This window comes from Crocodylus porosus, unplaced genomic scaffold, assembly GCF_001723895.1.
Source record: "Crocodylus porosus isolate Cpor-Errol unplaced genomic scaffold, CroPor_comp1, whole genome shotgun sequence".
In the NCBI taxonomy this organism is placed as follows: domain Eukaryota; kingdom Metazoa; phylum Chordata; order Crocodylia; family Crocodylidae; genus Crocodylus; species Crocodylus porosus.
The window spans coordinates 4,828,039-4,850,883 of NW_017728934.1; the positions used below are offsets into that span (position 1 = coordinate 4,828,039).

Genomic DNA, 22,845 nt, shown 5'->3' on the forward strand with positions numbered 1-22,845 from the left:
CAAAACAGGGATGGAGTGAATGGAGTGATTCTAGGAGCCAATGAATTGAGGCACAGTCTGTGCTGGCTGCCTGATTCCACTAGGGCTATGACGTGTCTAGGGGGAGGCAAGGATGCAGCTTACTGGGTCCCATCTAGAACTTTGTTATGAAGCCAAAGTCATGGCTCCATAGGGAGGGATGGAGCACTTGGTGCTGGCTTCTGATTCATGCCCAGGGACTCTGAGATCCCAGCGTTGCATGTGCTTACAATTAAGATTATAAATCTCTTGTACACAAGTGATGGGCATTGCTGGAATAACACAGGCGGATGGACCAAGTAGTAGGTAAAATGGCTGGGAGAAGAGGACAGATCAAGCCACTGGTTTCTAAACCATATTTTGAACATCTCCAAATTTGTCTTGGGAGCAGATTAACATGGAGGCAGGAACGTTTGTGAAATCTGGATTGTGACGTAGCTTTGGATTTTGAGCACCTTTTACATTTGAAGGCCGTTGATTCTATTGAAGGGGCTGGCATGGTATCATGGGTTTCCTGAGCTTTCTTCAGGACTCTTCTAGTCATTAACTGACTGAAAGGCTAACACAAAAGGAGAATGGCAGTTAGGTGCATAGTTGATCTAGGATTTTAAAAGGGGGTTCAGGTAATATGCAACATCATCACATGTAACACCACATATTTTTCTCCAGTTAAACTAGAAGCTTTTGCTAATATGCTAGCGGGCTAGGACTATATTATTCAGTTTAAGATAAAAGAAAAAAATATAGCCATTGGAATGTGCACTAATTTGCTAAAGTATATATAGATTAACCCCCCCACACACACAACTAAGCAAATATTGTCAAAGGATATTGTATCATTAGTGCTATAGATATCATATCATTATAGCTATATATATGTGTCTTATTCCGATTCACAAAACAAAATCGAGCATCTTGACAGGGCCTGCAATACTTCACTGTCAGGGATTTCTACACCTGAGTAAATATTACCACACCTGAGTTAAGGTTTTCAACTACAGCTAATAAAAAAGTCTGAAGGACTGTGAAATAGAAGAGAGAAATTGCCAGGAATGGCTAGCAAACAGGAACATTTCAGAAGAAAGGATAGTCTGAACAGTGAAAAGGACAGAGGTTTGCTAACGTCTGTGAAATGGAGAGAGATTAACAGGAATCATGAAAATGATAATAAGTCATGAAGCCAATTGACTTGCTCAGCACTGCCTGAATAGAAATGCAGCTGCCCCTCCTAGGCAGTTGCTTTTAAAGTTTGGGTGCAGCACGTACCGAAGTGGGGTGCAACTGCACCACTGTGCCCCCTAAATCTGCCCCTGGTTCGCCATGGTAGTAACACAAAAACCTCAGGCTATGGGAACTCTAGAGCAGTGTTGCTGCTAGTTCTCACCAGCTTCTTTCAAGTAAGGTGTGGCAGGGTGAGTTATTCTGTGTGACGTGGGGCTAAATTGTTAGTCCCGTTTCTCACTCATCTGTACTAAAGAGCAGTAGCTTATCTTCACAGGTGTTACCAGGAGCTGAACTGTAGGGTATATCCAAAGCACAAACACTTGCAAATGGGATTTAATTGGCATTAGTCATTCTTATATTAATAAGCAGAAGTAGCACACAAGGAATATCCCCTCTCTGGGTATACCCTGATTTGACTAAAAGGGCCTGGGGAGTCCTTCTTCCCATTCCTGTTCCACGTGATTCTTAGATTATGTTGGTCTACCTACCTACAGCAGACAGACCTGCTCTAGTTTTAATCGATTGCTCTGGGTCACTGGGTACCGATCACAGTGAAGCTATGGCAGCAAGGGCTTTGGCACAAGGCTGTATATCCAAACTGCTTGCCTGGATATTTACCCGATGGCATGTGTAACTGCAGTGTGGATGCAGCCTTAGGGAGCTCCAGAAGCAAAGCCCTCTGGCTTGCCTTTAGTTTTGTGCTGTTACATACACCAGATGCACCATTACAAGAACACAATTTTTTGTGAAAACAAGGAGGGGACAAGTCCTGTACATTCACCTGTGCCTCTCTCCAAACTCAACTGCTGGGTTAGAGACAAGAGTGGTGTTTGGAGACACATTAGCTCTTCAACAATAGCCTCACACAAAGAAGATGGGTTTCTCGGAGGGAGGAGGTTTCAGTGCTGCCTCTGCTTTAGCTCTTCCACTTTCCAACCCAAACATGATTTCTATTAAAGAGGCAGTATGCTCCAGAAGAAATCTGAGCACCCCTGAGCCAAGGAATAGAGATCAGAGGGAAAATACTCATGGTTGCTTTGACTGAATTGGAGTCCCCTGAGATTCCAAGTTCTTTAACTACTTAATAGTTCCTTCTTGACTTCCTTTTTATTGTGCTCAGAAGAAAAAGCTTATGGTCCATAAATCACATTAACAATACTGAACGTGCCTTGTCACAAAATAAATTCCAAGCCAGAAGATTGTAAATTGACATTACATTATCCCCACTTTATAGATGCCTGTTCTATCTCCATAGCTTTTTATCCTGTAAACACTCAATGGAAGTGACTCTTTTAAAACCTTCTTCCATCAAATGTGATTTATAAGGAACAATATTGCCGTTAACGGCAAGCTGTCAAATCTCAAGCAGATCAAAGGTGGGATATGAAAATGGGGGAGGGCTTGGATGAGCTCTTCAGGCCATGCTAATTCTGCAATGATTTTCCCCTTCCATCTGTCATAAGAATTTATGTGCTTGTGAGAGGCTGATCAGGTGGGAAGAGCTTTCCCCTTTGTCTACATCAAAGCCCACATATCCACAAATTGCTATAAGTCATTCCTTGCATTTTAATCTCCAGCTATATATAAAAATATAATTATCTGTCCTGAGGGGCAAAGGCTGAAGGATTCTTTATTGCATTTCTATCAGGGTCCAAAAGCGCCTGTTAAAGACAATGCAGATTGCAGGGACTGAACTGTTTCACCAGGGTGGAAATGAACCCTTCTACAGAAGGCTTGGTGCTCAGAGGTTAAGAGTCTAACTCTTCTCTTACTGAAGTCATGGGGAGTCAGATCAGGTCCTTAGTGGGGCCAAGGTGTGGCCAGAATGTGGGGATTTTTAGATGTGAGAAGCAAGATTTCTTGAAGGTGATATATTTTATTGGACCAGCTGTCTGGTTGGTATGGACATGGCAAGTTTTTGGACATGATGGATAGTGTGAGTGACTCATTTTACCCCTTCACATTTTTTTGCCACTTCTGCGAGTGGAGTAGTCCATTCCTCCTTTAGGAGAGGAAAATAACCAACAGAGATGGTCAGGATGTGCTAGGAGAAACTGTTATGGTCTGTGTGTATGAACGAAATCCTTCCAGAGACAATCGCTGCCTATACAGGGGGAAACAGTGGATTGCCTTGGATAGAGAGAAGAGTGTTTCTCAAACTTTTCTCTGATGCTTGAAGAGCAAAAAATCCAAAAACATGGATGCAGAGCTTTAAGACTGTTGTTTAGAAGAAGGGGGACTTTTGAGCAAGGAGCTGCCTGCTCTTCATTTCTACTGTCATCAGGCAAATAGCCTGTGTATGCATTCCTTAGGAGCAGGCAAGATTACATCCTAAATGTACCCAAGTCAGATAATTGCTGCCCCCTCCTGCAATGGCCTGAAACACTGGTATCCTGACTGCACCAAGGAGGCAACAATATTTTTGAATGTGCCCTTTCCATGGGCTGGATCTCTAGCCCCTTCACTGGACTTCCAGTTGCATCTTGTCAGTGGAAGCTGGTGGGGAGCATAGTGAGCACTTTCTTTTAATCTCTAGATTACTCTTCCGCTGCTGTCTATGTATATGAATGTCAAGAAGACAGACATTCAGATTCAACAGAGGTCTAAACATCAAGGAAACATTGTCCACCAGTGGAACAAGAAACCAAGGTTTAGGGCAGGGTCCTCAATGGAAACGTTCAATGCAATACCTGCTGTTCTTCGCTGCAGTGAACAGTGTTGCTTTGCTTTTTGATCCAGGAAGCTTAAAGTATGGCATAAACAAACAGTTAGAGCCGTGGCCTCCCCGTTTGTGCATTTGTGTGTTAGGGAATACTGTCCCTATTTCGCAGATGAAGTATGTCAGGCATAGAGATGAGCAACATGCCCCAAGTCATAGCAAGACAGTGGCAGTGCTGGGACCAGTACACAGGCTTAAGTGTTGGCCTAGTTGTCAGGGTGCTTCACTGGGACTTTGAAAATCCACATTCAGGCCTCAGAAGCAGAGACCAAAGTAGTCTGCTACTGAGCTGTTGCCCATCTGTAGCATGAAGGCAATAACACTTCCTTCTCAGAGGAGTTGCAAGATGCACACATGCAGTGGGCATTGGTAAGTACCTTGGATAGATGTGATGGGGGATTCTTTATTATCTCGCATGGAGAAAAGTGGTCCCCTGAGTCCTACTGCCTTCTAACCACTAGGCAATATTGCCCATGCGGTGGCAAGATAGTGAAGCCAATCCTCCTGCAATACTTGAAGAGGGAGAACTGCAAGTACCTCCCACCCCAAGTGATGCTTAAAGGACTGGATGGGAATTAACATCATGCTTTCTCCAGGCCTGAAGATCTTGTTCAGTCTTTGGTGGCAGTGGCAGACAGCCTAGCAACAGGTGGGAGCACAGCATGGCTAATGAAATTTAGTGCGGGGAGTGTGGGATGGTCTTGTGGGTCAGAGCTGATCTACAGTAGCAGCTTTGGGTAGCTAGAACAGTGGCAATTTTAAGTCTTTTGCTTTGGGGCTCATGTGGACTTAAAACCCAACAAGGAAAGAACAGCTTCCTGTGGATTACTACACCGCGGCCTATACGAGATAAGTACTGACGTCGTTTTGCCAGCACTTAGTTGCCCTAGGGAACACCCACTGTATCAGCCAGCTGTGCCATGAGTACCTTTCAGGGTGCTGGTCTACCGCGAAGCTACAGAAGGGCTCATCCATTCCCTTCACTGTGGAGCCCATTCCCTTCACTATGATGATCTGAAGGAGAAAACCCAAGAGTAGATCTCGATTTTCTAATTCATCAAGGCTCTTTTCTTTCTCTGACTTTCCTTCTGCAAGCCCAGTAATTATGATTTATAGCACCTGCTTGCTTTGAAACTCCCTGGACCTCTTTCATCTGGCAGGGGAACAGACACAGTGCCCATCTGCTTTAGGTAAGAGCTCACAAACCGCAGAGTCGTTAATTAGGCTGACACACGACTCTTCCAGAGTACACATGGTACGTTGTTACTGCACCTATAAACCACTGGTAATCTGAGCTTTTGCCAGGGGATCACAAGTGGGTGGGAGCATTACGTAAGTGATTGGCACCCACTCTGTGTTTTCGATACATTGCCATCAGGTCTATGTGCTTTCCTCTCTAATCCCTCCCATCAGAGCTCTAGCTTCTTATTTATTTTTCATTTCAAATTCCTCTTTATGTAAGTTTTGCTACTACAGGGACTTTGTCGTTGACCACTTCTCAGAGCTTCTGCTCTCCAGTGCCTCCTCACCGCTCCCGTTCCCCGGAGCTGCAGCTCCCCAATCGTCTAACCCCACAGCTGGGCCTTCCAGAAATGATCACAGAGAGTAGCGCCTCTGCCTGGCAGAGAACTGGCTGCAGAGCCAATACTCAGGGGCATTGCAACAATTTCTGAAGAGGGGCTGTACAGTATGTGGGGTTGTAAGTGAGGTAATGTGCTTCTCTCTCTAAGTGTAGCCGCATGAGAGGGAAATCTAGGGCAACCCCCCGGAAATTTCAACCAGGCGAGCTGAGAATTAGCAGTGGAACGTAAATCAAGGTAAATCCAGAGACCTGGAAGGGGGAGGATGGAGAAACAAGACTCAGTGGGTAAACACCACAGCAGAAACCTAATCCTGGCACAGTGGGTGGCACTTACAGCAGGAACGTGTTACCTCGCAGTGTTGGGAGGATGCTAGGCAGGATGTACAGCCGTCGCTACTCTGTCTAGCACCAGTTATGCCATCCAGTGCCTGGGCCAGCTTGTCTCAGTGTAGACAGGATGAAGTGTATTAGCACCTGGTGCAAGACAACACCCAGCCCTTCCTTCTGGGAAGCAGCTATGCTGAAACTGCATCAGCTAGGGCAACATGACCTGGCACTGCCCATGCTTATCTGATGCACAGTCCGAGCTGAGAGATACACAAGTAAAAGACGGCAGTTTCTTGAAGGGGGCATGGGGATGGTTTGTAGGCAGAAGTGATGTGCAAGGGGGAGTCGGGCTCATCTGGACCTCTTGATTCCACTCTGTGTGGAAGGGATATGAAGCTGGGGTGCAAGGAGCTGTCAAATGAAGCAGACTTGGGGTTCCTGCAGGTTTCACTGTCTCACTCCCTCCTAACAGCTTTCCCTGCTACATGTCTTTTCCATCCTCCTCAGGGCAGCTAAGTGTTGGTATTTTCTCAGGCTCCCCCCATAATCTCAGGATAGCAGGAGGCTGCTGTTAAAGTGATCAGAGAGCAGCAGGAGGCAGAACACAAGGCATTCACACCCAGTGTGCCTGCACATGCTCTTCTGTATCACTATGGCATCTCCAAGTGGCTGCAAAGAGTCCCACTGCACAGCCCCAAATGCCTCAAGCAGACGTGCTGGCATTGTTTGCCCAGTCAGGTTAGTGTTAGCTTTTGCAGGCAGACTGTTTTCTTATGCTAAATGTCACAGCCTTAAAGCCAAGACTGCACCTTTCCTATGCCAGCTGCAAATTTGGGAAGAAACAGGTCCATGTGTATGTTTCTTGGCACAGCACAGGGGCACCACTGTTTTCCCACCCAGCACTCCCTCCAAGTCCAGTGAAGTTTTGCCTGTGCCCTCTATCCTGTGAAGGTCTGGTACTATGGGGTCAGGTGCTATATTTCCTAATTACCTGGCAGTTTTGCTGTTTGAAATAATAGTGAATTTCCTTCTTCATGGGTACTATTGCCTCAGTCCCTGGTTCCTGCTCTGTGTGATACCCCAAAGTGCATTTGGTGGGGGATTCCACACCTATCATGGAAGATGAACCAAGCAAACAATGCAGTAGCAAACCTGAGGCTCCAAAGGGTCTCTGGTGCACAGCACAATAGGGGTTTATAGCTTTGATCAATTCTCTTTCCACAAAGGAAGAAACTTCTCCTTCATTATTATTTTTTGGGGGGTGGGGGAGACAAGGGGAAGGAAATGGTTTGGAGGGGCAGAACCATTATGGGCATCTACACTACTTTGCATTCCCATGAGGATGCAACATAAACACTCCAGATCACTCCATGGGAATGTGGAAACCCTGTTGCTTGGAACTGTTTCTCTCTGGGTCAGTTAAGCAAAACTAGGCAAAGCACCTGTCTTTGCATGGTTTCCTATACATCCCTTCCTGGTCTCCTGTGCTTATATTCTGTGTGGTACATAGTAAAACTAAAATAGGATAGATACTATGATATAAATATAATAAGGATATGTTACTACCTATAAAATAAAGGTAAATTATCTAATAAGGTTTGTGTCTTTAGACCACACAATGCTGGGCAGCATCACTGTGTAAGCCATTCTGTCACCCAGCTCTGAACCACGGAGCTGTTCTTATGGTTTATTCCCTCCAATTTTTCCTAGTGCTGGTAGCTCATGTTAACAGCTCTTAGATCTTGCTCCTTGGCAAGCCACAATGTTGATTTCCTCCCATAAGAACTGCTGTTCAGTGTTTGGTATAGTGGGCACCCCCTCTCAGAGTTGGGATTTAAGGTGATGCTGTGATATAATCAGGAGGGGGAAAAAAAGCAGAAGATTCAATTAAATTCTGAGCCCAAAGCAGACGTTGCTGAGCATTTGGAAAGGGCAGTCATGAACATTCAAGCTCATTCTGAATGCTTTTCAGTTTACCCTTGTTGATGCCCTCCTTGTTTGCTAATTTTGCCCTTTTTTCTTTGCTATTTGCAAACATTTGTGTGAATGCCTTTTTGTCTGGGCAAGTTTTGGGAATGGCTGTCCTTCATGAAACATCCACAAGGAAATGAGAAAAAAAAGCACGTCCACATTAAGACCATGGGGTTGTTAACAAGTACCTGCCGCTTTCCTGTTTAAAACTTTCTAGTCCGATCAGCGGGCACAAACAATACCACGTGACTGAGATGAACAGTGGTGGAGCAGAAATCAAACTAAACATCAGACACGAGATGAAAATCGTTCGTTCAGCTAACAGCACAGAGACTTATCTATGTTGATAGAGCTCATAGTGGGCTCATGAATTATTGCAAAGTAAACTCCCAAGAAAGTTTAACTGCAACTAAAATTTAACTAACTCTAGACCCTGATTTCATGTACAAAAGCCAAGCAAATCAAATCCGCTTTTGGGCAGGTAGGTCTCTAAACCTAACATTTGTCAGCATGTTCAGGAGGCCTCTGTGGATGCTTATATAAAGATTTCCTTCCTCACAGCCTGACTCGCCTCTGTCCCTTTACCTGCATTCCCATTCTGTTACATGTGAAGATGCACCACTGCTGACAGACTTCAATATCCCAAACCCAAAGAGAAGGAGGAGCTTTTTGTTCAAAAGCAAATGTCTGAAAGGACAAGGAAATAAACACTGTGCAGTCCCTTTTTGTGCACTACAACTGTCTATTCCTCCCCTCTCCAGTCTGCTCCAGTCTTCAAGTCCCTTTTTAACTCTCATGTTGGCTTACTATGGTTTCTGGTGTGTTCCTGATTGCAAGGCAGCTTTTTAATAGTTTACGAAGTGCCATGCAAGCCCTATAACTCAGGGTGAGCAGTCATGATGTGTATAAAATTGTTTTCCATTTCTGAATGGAAAAACCAGAGGCTTCAGGCAAGATGAATAAGCATGGGCTCAGATACCCCAATCTGTAACGTTTGGAAGCCAGGCTGCAATGATATATGGATGTCCCAGGCTGGTTCATATGCTTGCAGTAAATATATTAGAGCCTCATAAACTTGTGGAAAGTTACTCATAGATACATGAATAAGAAGAAGAGAAAAATTTGCAATACGGACCTTTCCTCTCTTCTTCAGAAATGGCTATCTCTGTGAGACACAGCAAGAACTGAAGGTTCATGGCCTGGGGCCAGTTACTTGCATTCAGAGAAGTATTGGCAGAACCAATGAAACCTGAGCAAATCAGCTTAGCTTTATATCTGCCTTAAAACACAATGAAGTTTGGTACAAGGGAAGGCTGTTTACTCCATAACCTTTCATCTCTTTCAAATCAGACCTAATTTATCCTAATAGCCATTCATTTAATGGAATTTAATGAGCAAGGGGAGATCACTAGAGAAGGGTATTTCTATACTGAACTCAAATTTAGAAGGAAAGTTGCCAGGGTGTCTTTCTCTTTGCCTCTCCCCCCACTCTCTCGTGCGCACATACACACACAAAAATGCATAGAAGCACCAGTCTCTCCTTCGTGCAAAGGCACAATAGGGAAGGGAGGAATGGCAAATCTTTTTCTTTTTGTGACTGTAGTGCATAGGAATAGGGTTATAGTCCTTTAAATACCTTGTGAGTCCTCTTGTGGCACTCACTGTGTCCTGTGTTTTTGAACATGCCAAAATCCAACTAACGTAACCGTGTGTGTTGTGTGGGTAGCTAGGCCTGGCATGCTGGGAATGGTTATTTGGACTTCACTGTGTCTACATAGTCTCTTTGCAGTAGTTGCACAGAACAAAAGACTAAATTAGTCATGGATCATACTTTTCTGTTTATAACTCTTGTCAGCTTCATGTGTGGGGTCAGGTTTGTAAAAGCTGAATAAGTGATTTAGGAGCATAAGTGTCACTAAGAGTCATGGGCACTGAGAACTGGACTCTTACCTCCTCAACCCTGGCAGAGACTGGTGTCTTTATTGCTTGGCATGTAGTTTGCAACCATAACTCCCACTATTTGAAGGACTGATAAAAGAAGAGTCCCTTGTCAGCTCCCACTAATTGAAGAATTGATAAAAGAAGAGTATCACAGAGTTGGATGTAGCCTCTTAGGCACTGCATTGAGAGGGGGACATAATAGGCCAGAGTATGATCTCATCTATTCCAATTTTACACCAGTCTAACTTCACTGGAGTTACTCCGAATTTACAACAGTGTAAGGAAGACCCAGCCTGGCTAATACCTTGCTGATATGAGACCAGTGTAGGATATGCTATGAGACCCTTCTAGGAACTGTATGACAGCCTGCTAAACTATTCTTGTACAGAATCAGGCATTCCTTCGGCGGGCAGTGTTGAGGCACTTGCGTTCCAATGAGTGATGCAAAATGGCCTTGCATCGCTTGCTACAAAACACAGAAAGGGCCAGAGGTGTTACAGTTTCTGTCTCCCTAGGCAAGATCTGTAACCATTAGACTCTGAGGCAGAGGGTGGATGGCAAGGGTACTACCTCCTCCTTGGCTCCTTCGACAGGTGAGACTAGCTTTTGTGAAACTCACCTGTCATCAGAAACCCATGAGGTAGCAATCTCAGAAAGGAGTGTAGATGCCTTGAATGGAGGCACTTGTGGATAGCTCCTGAGATGGGCTGGAGTTCAGACACATCCCTGCGATTTCACGGTTCCTATTGCCTACCTCCAGACTTCCTGAATTGCCCTTTGGAGCTGCCTGCAGCTCCCCAGCCTCTATGCTGAGCACCTATGTGCCTCTACCAAACTGTTCTTAGGCATCTCCAAAGTCTTTCATTGACTGAGCAGGGATCCCAGGTGCCAAATCATGTCATTCTGAATCATCCTGAGGCAGGCACCCGAATGTTGGATTTAGGCAACACCTATGCTGAGGCATGCCTTGCTCTTTTTCCTGGAAGTCTGCAGTTGTACTGTGTGGTACTGTGTGGTCAGATCATGCAAGCAGGAGGCAGGACACACTGGTCCAGTGCTTGGAAGAAAGACTTTGGAAGAACTCCTGCCAGGGCTAAGGGCTCTTTGTGGAATCCAGCTCTTGAGAGACAACTATATTCCAGGCTCAGCTGTGCCATGGGCAACAAAGTGCAGGTGCAGACTACCACAGGTCACCTATAAGGTTAGGAAGTAACCTGGGATCAAGAGATTCTGTTCTTGGCTGCTGGGTGATCATATGTGTGTCCCTTCACTTCCATGGGCCTCCATCTTCCATCTGTAAAATGGGACTCACCACCACAGTAAATTGTTTAGAGAGCTGTGGAAGGAAAGTGCCTGACAAGAACCAGATAATGTCAAATGCCAGGCAGCTGAGGCTGATCATGCTGCTCATCTTACCTGTTTTGTGTCTGGTAAACCCTCTCCTTTCCAGCTTTCTGGGGTGGGAGATTGTGTCTTCCTCCCAGGCCACTCAGTATTATCGACATAACAAGTGAGACTAACCAAGAAAGGCAGCAACCTGGACAAGGACATTTGTCGTTCCTCATTTGGGAAAGTAAATTACCCATGCAATTAATTCCAGCTTGAAGGACTGGAGGCACTTGATAGGCCTCTGTACAAGCATGGCCCGGTTCCTTTTTAAATGAGGTCATTTCTTCCCCAAAGCCCATGAACAGGCCAGGCTCCATGTCCAGTCTACACTGGACATGTCTGGAAGCCATTTTTGGCCTTTTCTGTTTTCCTCTGCTTCTGCTAGCTTATGTTCTTTCGAGGAGGGAGGTCTTGAAGGCTTTTGAGTTATTCCACTGGCTAGTGGTGCCATTCGGCAAGGGATAAATACAGAGCTTCACAGAGGCCACAAGGGTCTTTTAGCTACTGTGAGTCAACTGGATAAAAATTCCCGGACCTTTAATTCACATTAGGGACATCTCTAAATTTTGGCAGATGAAAAAGAAAGCTGTTGCTTTTCCACTGGGCTCCCTTTGTTTGTACTTATTTCCCCCTCATAGTATCTGGTAATCCAGACACCGGTGGTTGGATTCTGGTCTCACGCTGGTGTACTTCAGGAGTAATTCCCATGCAAGTCAAGGAAGTGTCCCTGGTATAAACCTGTAGTCTCAGTGGGAACTCCAGACTGACCAGGGGAACGGGACCTGCATAGCCCAACAATACTGGGGTTTCGGCAATAGCTACGTGCTGCAAGTGCACTGACTAGCTGCACAGCTCTGCTCTCCACTGGACAAAGGAGAGACTGGTTTAGGTGCATAAGTGTAGCTCTGGGGGCGACTTCATTACGTCTCTGCACAGACACTTTGTTTTTTACAGCTGAACCCTGGAGGGTCAGTCCTGAGTTGCAATACCAGACATCACTGCCAGCCGCTGGTGGGTGCCAAGTTAGCTCCGTAACTTGGCCCAGAGCCCCATTACAGAGCACTGCATGCAGGGGGATTTGGCTAAACTATTGTGTGAAGTTCCCCACCCCTGTTGCATTCCTCAATACTTTTGTAGGGTTACCGTGTAACATTTTCCACATGATACCTCCAAAGCAGATATTTCAAAGGCTTTACAAACACTCTTTGACTACATGTTGCCCCCAGCAGGAAGGAAGAAGGCCTGGATCTCTGTCTCCAATTTTTAAAATGGGGAAATGACTGTCATGAAGTTACCCACTTGCAGTAACAGCAATTTCTGAAAACCATAGCAATAAATATACCAAATCCTTTTTAATAGGCACAGCATTTTAAATCTGGATTAAACAATAGAGAGATGAATGGCCAACAAAAGCCTATTGTAAAATGTTCTTGAACACCAAGAAAATTCTGATTTAAATCACTTCTGCATGGTAAAGAAACCACAGCTGGGTTAGGGTTGGAGTGAGGAGCTTAAGATTAATTCTTCATCAACCTGGAGAAAAGAAACCATTCAAAATGTGTTTACAATGTGAAAAATGCATGAAACCCACTGCACACTTTACCACAAGATTGCCAAGTAGTTATTTCTCAAACTCAGTGAGTAAAACTCTAGAGCCCTGTTTCTGAGCCAAGCGTTACATCTGAAAGTTGCACCATATAATCACTGCAGGTGTGGGTGTGATCTTGTAACCAATATACCACACAAAGCCTAGTGTGAAAACAGTTATCCCAATATAAATGGGTACCATGCTGGTATAGAACATTTATTCCCCAATCCTGGAATCACTAGCTGGAAATAAGCATTTTTACAATGATATCATAAAATCATAGAAGCCAAGAGACGTGGGGCTGAAAAGGACCTCCAGAGGTCATCTAGCCCTAACCCCTGCCTGAGGCTCATCCCTATCCAAGCCATCCTGTATGAATCCATTGTCTCTAACCTATTAGCAACCACTAACACTAATATATTCCACCCACACCATGGAGAAGCTGTAGCCATAGAGTAGTACAATTTGTGTGTAGGCAATGCCTGTTTTCCCTTCCGTGTGGTAGGCTTCAGCTGCAGGGCTAAGGGTGGAGACTGCTGTATACGAAGCCATTCCCCAGTGCTTCTGGATATGCACATCAGTTCCAGTGGCCTTTTTGTCAGAACAGGCCCATGGGCCAATCTCATTGTAACATCTTTAACAAGAGAGCTCCTTCCACCGGCCTCTGCCCCTGCTCCCTCCAAAATAAGTGACAGAAGATTTCTTTTTTCACTTGGGAAATAAAAGCCAAAGGGACAGAACATCCCCCAAAAAGGAACTAGTGACTCAGATGCTGGGAAGCCCAGCGCCCCAAGGGATTCTGCAGCTCATGGTGCTGAGCCTTAATGACTTACAGAGACTGGAGGTTTGGAAGATCCCTCAGTGCCTCTGCAGGGATCCGTCTGAGCTGGTTGTTCTGCAGCATCCTATAATTAAAAAAGAGAAAACTTTAAAAAAACCCAACAACAACACAATGAAGTTATTTTCCCTCCCTGATGCTGTCTTGGAAAGCACCACAAAGCCTCACATTTAAAGGGAAACCCTCCCAAAGGCTGGAGGGGATGGAAGTGACATTCCGGTCGCCAAGGGTCCCCTAAACGTAAGCTTGTGGGTTGCAAGTGGGTGGTCTGGAATCCAGGCTGAGGTTAGTACATAACATGTTCAAGGGCTCTGCAGCATAGAGGCCCCTGGGGAAAGCGAGGTGGTATCTGCTGGGAGAGTCTGAGGCAGGCACAGGGGTGGATATGATATTGCAGAGTGTGTCTACACAAGATGCTTTACTGTGCCTTAGATTAACCTACTGCATAATAGACTGTCACTGTATGCAGCAATTATTGTGCAGTAGATTAATCTAATGTGCTGTTTTCTAGTACCTGTAGATACAGGTACTAGAAATCAGTGCATTGAACTAATGCACTGAAGCACACATGTAGACGCTTACTGAGAGCAAATTGCTCCCAGTCAGCCTTGGCAGCAGACGGCCACAGGGTGGGGAGAGCTGTCCCAGCTCGCGGGATGCTGTCTGCTAGCCACGTGGAGATCAGGACTCATCTCGATTTCCACGTGGCTGGGAGAGCTGTCCCAGCTGCTGGGCAGCTGCCTGCCAGCCGTATGGAGATTGGGACCCATTCCAGTCTCCACATGGCTGGAAGGCAGCTGCCTGACAGCTGGGAAAGCTGTCTCCCTCCTCACAGAGATCAGGACCAGCCCCTGTGCCTGCTACCAGCCTGGGGCTGGCCCCAGGGGAGTCTGAAGCTTTCCCTGACTGCTGCTGGGGGGAAGAGCAGGGCAGGAGCAGCCCTAGACTGAACTGTTCCCATTGGGAGCAAATTTCCTCCCAACGGGCACACATTCAGATGTGTACAGGGGCACATTAATTGCATGTGTAGAAGTACTCGCAGGGTTTCTTTCCAGTCCCTAGACTTTGAGATGGAGGGATCTGGCCCTACTGTTTTGGGGATGGTAATGTGCATCCTATGAACAGCACAGAAAGAGGGGGGCTGGAACAGTCTCAGGCCAAATTCCAGCTTTCCATCTTCGTTGTTTTATTTGGCTGCTAGCGTTTTAAGAATAAAGAGACTCCACATGCTACCAATAATTCTTGGTTCCCCAACACTGCCTTAGAATACATGATCTTCAAGCTTTTTACCAAGGGAGGTCAGTAGCATCACTCCTGTTTGCAGATGGGGAAACTGCTCCAGTGGGTGGACTCCAGAATTCAGCAGAGGTTTCCAGACTTGCACTGATGAAAGATCTGCCCCGGTGTAGCTCTGTATCCAGGCCAGATTCTATTGTACTTATGTCAGTTGACTTAGGTGCCTACTTGTAATTCTATTCTACCCTGCTTGATCCCCTGAAAAACTGCTAATGCAAAGGGTGGGTGGGTCCTCCTGCTTGCTTCTTCTTTGTGACTCAGTCTTATGGGAAAGAGGATGGCACGTTACCAAAGTAGATGCATTAATGGATTTTCAGGGACTTGAGCACGGTGAAATAATCACACTTAGGCTCGCAAGCCTACCTAGAAGCCAAATAGATGGAATAGGATCTGTCCCTTTGTCTTTTAATGGCCTGGCTGTAAAGGGGTCTGTTTTCCTTTCTTCAGTGCTTCATAAAAACAATCCTGTCCTATAGGAATGTGCTTTGTGTGCAGAAGGGTGTTGGTTGTAGCCGTGTTGGACAGACTCTCCTTATAGCTGAAGAAGGGTGTTTGTGCATGAAAGTTTGCAAAGACCATTTTTTCCAACTGTTCAGTTGGTCTAATAAAAAATATCACATCAACCCAAAAAACCTTGTCTGGCTATGTGTGCAGAGGTGTATGTGTGCTATGTGTATGTCCTCTGTGTGTGTTGGTGTGCACAGCTGGAGGGCAGTTCGGCTGCTGGGACACTCATTACCCCTCTCCTCAGCGTGGACTCCACCTTTCCCACCCTTAACCCCACAGGGAGGGGTGCACCTCTCCCTCCCACATGCCCAGTTTCCCTGGGCCTCTCCCTGGCTTTCCCAGTTTTATTCCTTGGGCATGGCGCAGTCCCCACACCTGGTATAGTGCAGATCACAGCCACTGACACCTCATTTCTGATCTCCCTGCTTTGAAGTCCCAACTGCTGCGGTCACAATGGGTCACACTACACATCCTCAGCAGGCTCCCTGAGTCCAGATTATGCTCATTTTAAGCAGCAAGCCCTGGAAAAAGGCAGTGAGCTGTCTGAGGACACTGCCAGTAACTCCAGTTGGCATAGCAGCAGCTGAGAACAGAATCTGACCCCTTTGTGCTCAGCAAACCAAGAAGATGGTCAGGAGAGGGATGAAGAATGCAGCAAGGAAGAATCAAGAGAAGCAGGAAGGAAATGGAGAGAGTGCGGGGCGCTGTATAGGGCAGGCAGGCCTCTCATGTAGAGCAATGGTTCTCATTACAGCCTGCAGTGTAAAGGATGCTGTTTACACCGGGAGCTGACTGCCAGCTCTGCTGCTCTAAGTAAAAATCATGGTAGGCCAGTGCTAGGCCTTTGCATTTACACAAGGACATGCCGGGGAGAGGACAGAGAAAAAAACCAACCAACGCCACCTGTAAGAGAGACATGTGGCCCAAACTTTTCAAAGCCCGCCAAGAGAAGGAGTGGACGTGGATGATGACGAGCACAGCAACACAACAAAACCTGGAGACAGAGAGGATGACAGCAGTAGTGGAAGCGACAGCAACAGTGACAACAACAAGGGCAATGAATGAACTGAGAACATAAAACCCAAAACGGGGGGGAGGACTAAGAGACTTCCTCTGAATTAGGGAAAGGTCTGTGAATGGGAGTGCAGGTGAGTTTACTGTAACGGGTGCGTGAGATGTAAAACTGTTGTAAGGTGTGTGAAGGAAAGCTTATGGTAGATATATAACCATATATAGAGAAATATATATATAAAAAAAGCAGGAAGCACAGGCACTCACAGCCACAGGCCTTACACCCGCCTTCCGCTGGGCTTAAAGCAGAATGAGTACAGGATCTGAGCGTCCCTAGCCAAACCTGTGCCAGTGCAGATTCCCTTGCACCCCATCCCTATCAGGGTGAATCCCAATGACCACAAGAATGAGGGGCCAGATTTTGGCCCCTGGCTCCTATGTGCCATCCCCAGTAGAAGCAACATTGGGGGAGTGCATAGTTATGTTAGCAGGCTGCAGAGAGGCCTGGAGCAGGAGAGGCTAAGAGCAACAGCCTCAACCTGAACAGCATCTTTCAGACCACTGGAGCTGAGACAGCTGTATGGCAGCTCTGTGTCTCAGCCTATGCCAGACTAGATCCCAGGGAACAGAGCCCCTATTCCTCAGCTGAGTGTGAAATGGGAGCCAAAGGTACCAACAGGCCGATAGTTCCATGATATGCTATTGGAATTACACCACTGTGTAGCTTAGTTGATATGAACACTTCCTGGCAAGGAGCAACTCCTGGTACCTGTGCTTCAAGCCAGGTCCCTCTGCAATCTGTTCTCTAGAATGCCCCAGCATGCCACAAAGCACCATTGTGGGGGACACAAGCCCCAAAACACAGGTCCAGGCAAAACCACAGTGAGGTTCTGCCTTAGAGCTGGCAACTCATTAGAAAGCCCGGCTTTGTAGGTCTGAATTTCCAACTGAATTAGGAGCATGAGAAATGTGGTGGGATGGGGAAGGGGGGAATCCCAGATGTGTGTGGTGCAGAACTACACAAATGATCTGGCACACAGAGAGCATCCTTCCCATCCCAGGAGAGCCTGATTTTCTGGGAAGAGGAGGGTACGGTTGCTGGAATCTCTTTTATCCTGATGTGGGTGCTCCAGTCACTACTATGCATATTTCGCTTCAGGAGAAACAGCCCTTAAATGGTAACAGCCTCCCCAGTCCAGGAATACTTCATTGTGCTCCAGCATGTACAACTGGGGGCAATAAATCTGCACCGAAACGATGGCTTGTGCAATAACTCTAGTGCAATGGGACATCAGCAAAGCCCTGGCTGACACTCCTTTCTTGTGAAGGGAGAGTTGGTGAGCTCAGCATTTTTCTGGTCATTTGGATAAGCTCTCTTCTAAGCCTTTGCAGCCATTTACATGATACCCTGAAGCAAACCTCCCTGTCCTGTTGCCTTTGCACATTGAAGATTCAATCTGCTCAGTTCCACACTTGATGCAAGCTCTTTCCCCTGAATGGGACCATCCTTCTCTCATGGTGCTGCCATCCAGAACTGGGCAGGGCCTCCCTTAGGTCCTGCAAATGCTCACCTGTCTTAGGGCTGCTGGCAGGAGCTGTCTGTCCTCCTAGACTCAAAGGCACACAGGACAGTTTAGAGATGGCCCTGGCCAAGTGGGCCTTGTACTTGACCAAGAAAGAAGATCTGGCCGGGAAGGTGCCCGGGGACTGCAAGGCCACTTTCCTCTCGCTCGTCCGTGCATGATTCTGGGCAGAGCACCAGTGGGTGGCATCCGCCAGCTCCCTGGATGCCTTTGAGGACCAGTGGCTGCGGCCCGGGGGGCTCTGCTCCGTTTCCCCTGCAGGCACGCTTATTTTCATGTTTTGACCCACACGACACTCCTATCCTGTTTTTCTCATTAGTTGTCCCAAGAATTTAGTTGTTCCATTCGTCTTTTAGCCCCCATAAAAGGGGGCTACTAGTTAGCCAGGTGGGCCTTGCCCATGGTAATAGGATGGACAAATAGACAGGACAGTTTAGAGAGGACCCAATCTCTAAAGCAGTGGTTCTCAACCTTTTTTAGACTTAAGGTCCTCGGTCGACTCCAGGCATCCCTTGGAAAATGCTGGTGCTTAGGTCTCCCTTGTTTTTTGAGTACAGAAACATAACAGCATTTTCCAGAAAAAACTCAGAAAATCAACAATATTTCATTGTTCTCCTGCAGCACCCTGGCTACGCATTACTGCACTAAGGGCATGTCTATATGGGTTTCCTTCTAACCCTGGGTCCACAGATAACAAAATAACCCCTGGCCACTTGCTCTCAGGTGGGTGTAAAGGAGACCAGCAACTGGGCAAAGTGGACAGCCTGGGAGCAGCTCAAAGCACAGAGGTTCGGGCTCAGGCCGAAATTCTGCTGCATCCTTGCCACTGAAGTCACACCCACGAAGCGGAGTAACTATGCTTTTAGGCACCTCCACACAGGTTGGGTTGTATCTGCACCTTGATAGCTGCACTCATCATGTGCTCCCCTTTGGAGGATGCTCTGTAGATTGCACTTTGGCCACGTAGGCTCTGAGTGGGGACAGAATGACCTGCAGATGCACGTGAAGCTGCCTAAGTCCTGAAATATGATCTGCCACAAATCCGCAACTAGAAGGTACTTGGCGTAGGAGACAAAGGGCTCTTTCACTTGCACCCCAGCATGGGGCCCTTGACCAGAGCAGGAGACCCACCAGAGCAGGAGCTCTAGGCACCCCCATGTTTGAACCTGCACCTCTGGCTTCCCAGCAAAGTGCTCTAACCACCAGGACATGGATGACGCAGTGCCCAGAGCACTCTCCAGCCTCCTCTTGAGGCTGGGCAGCCAGAAGGCAAAGGTGAGCGCAGCCTGTTAATAAATGAAGCCAGGGCCCACAGAGATCATAGAAAATTAGGGTTAGAAGGGGCCTCAAGACATCATCTAGCCATCTAATCCAACCCCCTGCTCAAAGCAGGACCATCCTCAACTAGATGGCTCTGTGCCTTTGGCTGTCATGCAAATTAAGTCAGCTCCATGGTTCCCTCTGGATCCAGGTCTCTGTCAGCATGCCCAAGCATCACTACAAGACTGCCAGCCCCATTTCTCCTTGGGATCCCTCCCCCTCTACAAGCACACAGGGCAACCCTGAGGGCCATGGCGGGGGAAGCCTGGGCAGGCCAGGGGGGTACTGTCATTCCCCTTTGCAAAGGCCTCTGCCAGCTCCCTTTATTGTTTGTCAGGATTGAGCAAGATGAAAGGAAGAGAGACTAGATCAAGGGCTGCTCACCTACCTCTCCAGGCAAGCAGGCTGGGGAGAGGATTTAAAGAGACAGCATCCATTCATGCTTCTCCACATGCCTCCTGGGGAAAGCTGCTCATTTAGTAACAGGAGGAATATTTCCCATGCTGTTCCCCACTCCCCCCTCCAGAATCAGAATCAGCCTCTTGTGCTTGCAGGACTCCCAGACACTTTGCAACCTGCCTCAGTGACTCTTAACCAAAATACTCGGGGGGCCAATCTTCTCATGCTTGGGTAGAGCTTGCTCAGCTGCATCTCCCTCTACCTGACACCTTCACACCTGTGTGAAGGATGCACAAGCATCACCAGCCAGATGCACCAGTATTCTCTCTGCATTGCTCTCCCGATATAAGGCAGCCACACACCCAACCCCACATAACTAGCTGGCCAAGCCAGGAGGACAGCAGACTGCCATGAACCAGCCAGAGTGTCTTGGTAGACCTGGTATTGCAGGGCATTTTGCCCTGTGCATCTCCTTTCCCACGGACACAGTGATCCAGCCATGTGACAGCTAGAGAGAACCACAGCAGGGTCACTCCTGCATGACCCCAGAGCTAGAGAAGAAGCAGTCTTTTTAGTTTTGAATTGCTCCCCTGAGAACACCGGGGTGGGGGCACTAGTATCCAAAGTCACTCTTCACTGATGGGGGTCTCATGTGAGAGGGCGGGTGCCCACCTGGTCCAGTTTCCAAAGGATGAATATTGCATGCCCTCCTCACAGAGACTGGACTGGGTGGAGGTTGAGCTCTTCTGTGCCACATCATGGGCCTGAAGCATGGCGGTAGGACCACTAAGTAGACAAAGGGGATGGAGGCAGACACTGTCACCACACCTGCCAGGCCTGTGTGCCCACAGATTGAGGACCTCAATCTTTAGGGCTGACAAAGAGGTACCCTTTTGGCAGAACACATTTCACCCCGCAGACAACCCCATTTGAGTATTTCTAAAGCAGCTCATGTCCTGAGATAGCTCATGTTATTTCAAGTCTAATATTGCATGATACATAGCAGCCCCAGATTGCCGATACCCTGGGATAGCTCATCTGCAGGGATATCTCAGACTGCGGGATACATCTTGCTTTTTAATACCCCATGCCCCAGGGCTCTCTTCTCCTGGCAATTCAGTCCCTAGTTACTACCTCCAAGGTGCACATGCTTGCAGCAGTGACGGCAAGATGGAGGACACCTGGCACTTGCAGTGAAAGATGGGGATGTTTGTGGTGGTTCACAGGTCTCATGGGAATACATCCCACTCTCTGGGACAGGCTCCTGAGAACACTTGGTCTCTTGTGCAGGTCATTTCTAATACCGAAAGTCCCCTTGGCCTGGGGAGTGGAGCTAGCACTGCAGTTGCTATCCAAGAGACTGTGGCTTTTATAGCTATCCTGGGAATCAGGCCATGGAGTCCCTTGAAGATAAGGATGAGTCCCCTGAGCTGGACCTGCTATTCCACAGGACATTCTGCAGGTGTAGGGAGCCAGGGGGAAGGCAGATGTGCTTGTGCTAGCTCGTGTAGCTGAGGAGACATACTGCAGTGCTCTGGGCAGGGTAGGGGTGCACTGATAAATTCATGCAGTAAGTGCCCATGGCCATACTCTTATCTCATGGCAATAAAAGCTAACCCTCAACAACTTAGCTTTTCACTGCAAAATGATTTATGCCCAGGTACACTGCGTTGCTGTAGTTTAGCTAGGAAGTGAAAAGAAGTGCATATAACCCAGGCCAGATCACTGTTCACCGGGGGGGGGGGGGTGTCTAATGTTGCCAGAGAGATGCCTTCTCACACCCACTTTGCATAGGTGTGAATGGCTCCACAATATGCAGGGCATGATTGAATACAGAATCAGTGCAACACCTGACTGTAAATTTGGTGTCATGTGCACCGCTGAGTCCTTTACACCTGTAGTTTTGCCAGTTGAAACCCAACAGGCAATTTCCTCCACAGGTCACGACGGGACAGAACGTGGCCCAGTGACCCAGTGAAATGATTCCTCTGTTCCACTGGGTGGGTCTGACATCCTCTGGCCACCAGCAGCCCCACATGCTTCAGGGGAAGGTGGAAGGAACTGATGGTAGGCTCAGGCAGGATACTCTTGCTCTGATACAGGTCCCATTCTTCAGCTGTCTGTGCCTCATTTTCCCCATCTGCAAAATGTCATTGGTGCTATCTTTCTCTCACAGGGCGTCTTGGAGATTTGTATCACAACGGTATGAAGAAGCCCCAGCCTAGCCCCATTGTGTCAGGTGCTTTATGTACACACAGCCAGAGATGATACCTGCCCTGACAAGCTTACAGCCTGAGCAGGAAAGGCAAGCATAGTATGGGAAAGGAAACAGAGGCAGCAAGGGGGACCTGTCTTGCCCCAAACCCCCCAGCAGATGAATGGCAAAGCTGGGTGAAGGACCCAGCTCCCTGTCCCTGCCTGACAGAACAGCACTCAGCAACCCTGGGGTGGGAAGTGGCCGTGAAGGCTGAGAGACTGCTCCATCCCCTAATGCTCACACCAGTCCTGGTGGCTTGTCAAATCCCAGTTAGTCCTCAGAGATCATCCTGCCAATCTGTAGCCCCTTCTCCATGTGCCTCCCTCTGATGGTAGCAAAAGAAGTGGGGTGGAGGAGGCAGAAACCAGTAGTGAGTCTGGAGGGGAGACACAACTGCGTCTGCCAATGACCTCACTCCCAGGAAACCAGCAATATCCTTACAGAAAACAATTAGAGCAGCTCCAGGAGGAAGGCTGTAAATCAGAAGCACACGACAGCCTTACACACCACAGCAACCAGGGCCAGAAATCCAGCACATGCAGCTGAAGCTCTGGGAGGCTGCACGCTCCCAGCAGCAGACAGGCAGGCAAGACAGTGAGTTGCTGTTTGAAAGCAGAAAGCCTCTTCAAAAGACCCATCACTGCTCATATATGTAAAGGGCCATCCTCCTCATCTTGTTATCCCCTCTAGTTTAGCTCTGAGGGGAGATTTTAACCTTCCCTTTGCCAGTCCTTTCTGCCTCCTGGACACTTTGTAGGACACTATGTTGTCCCAGAATCTATGGGTACGTAGGAGTCCCCATTCCTCAACCAGGTGGAGGTGATGGCACAGACAGCCTTGATTGCTTCGAACCACCTTCCAACTGGCCGGGACCC

The 22,845-nt window shown here is 47.5% G+C and overlaps 1 protein-coding gene across 1 annotated transcript in view; it reads right to left on the bottom strand.

Annotated features, from left to right (window-relative positions):
* The window catches only part of LGR6 (leucine rich repeat containing G protein-coupled receptor 6), a 203,768-nt gene that overhangs the window by 99,104 nt on the left and 81,819 nt on the right, over positions 1 to 22,845 (bottom strand). Inside the window, exon 4 of the mRNA XM_019546369.1 lies at positions 13,593 to 13,664. Coding sequence (XP_019401914.1) covers positions 13,593 to 13,664 — 72 coding nt within the window. The remainder of the gene's footprint in view (positions 1 to 13,592; positions 13,665 to 22,845) is intronic.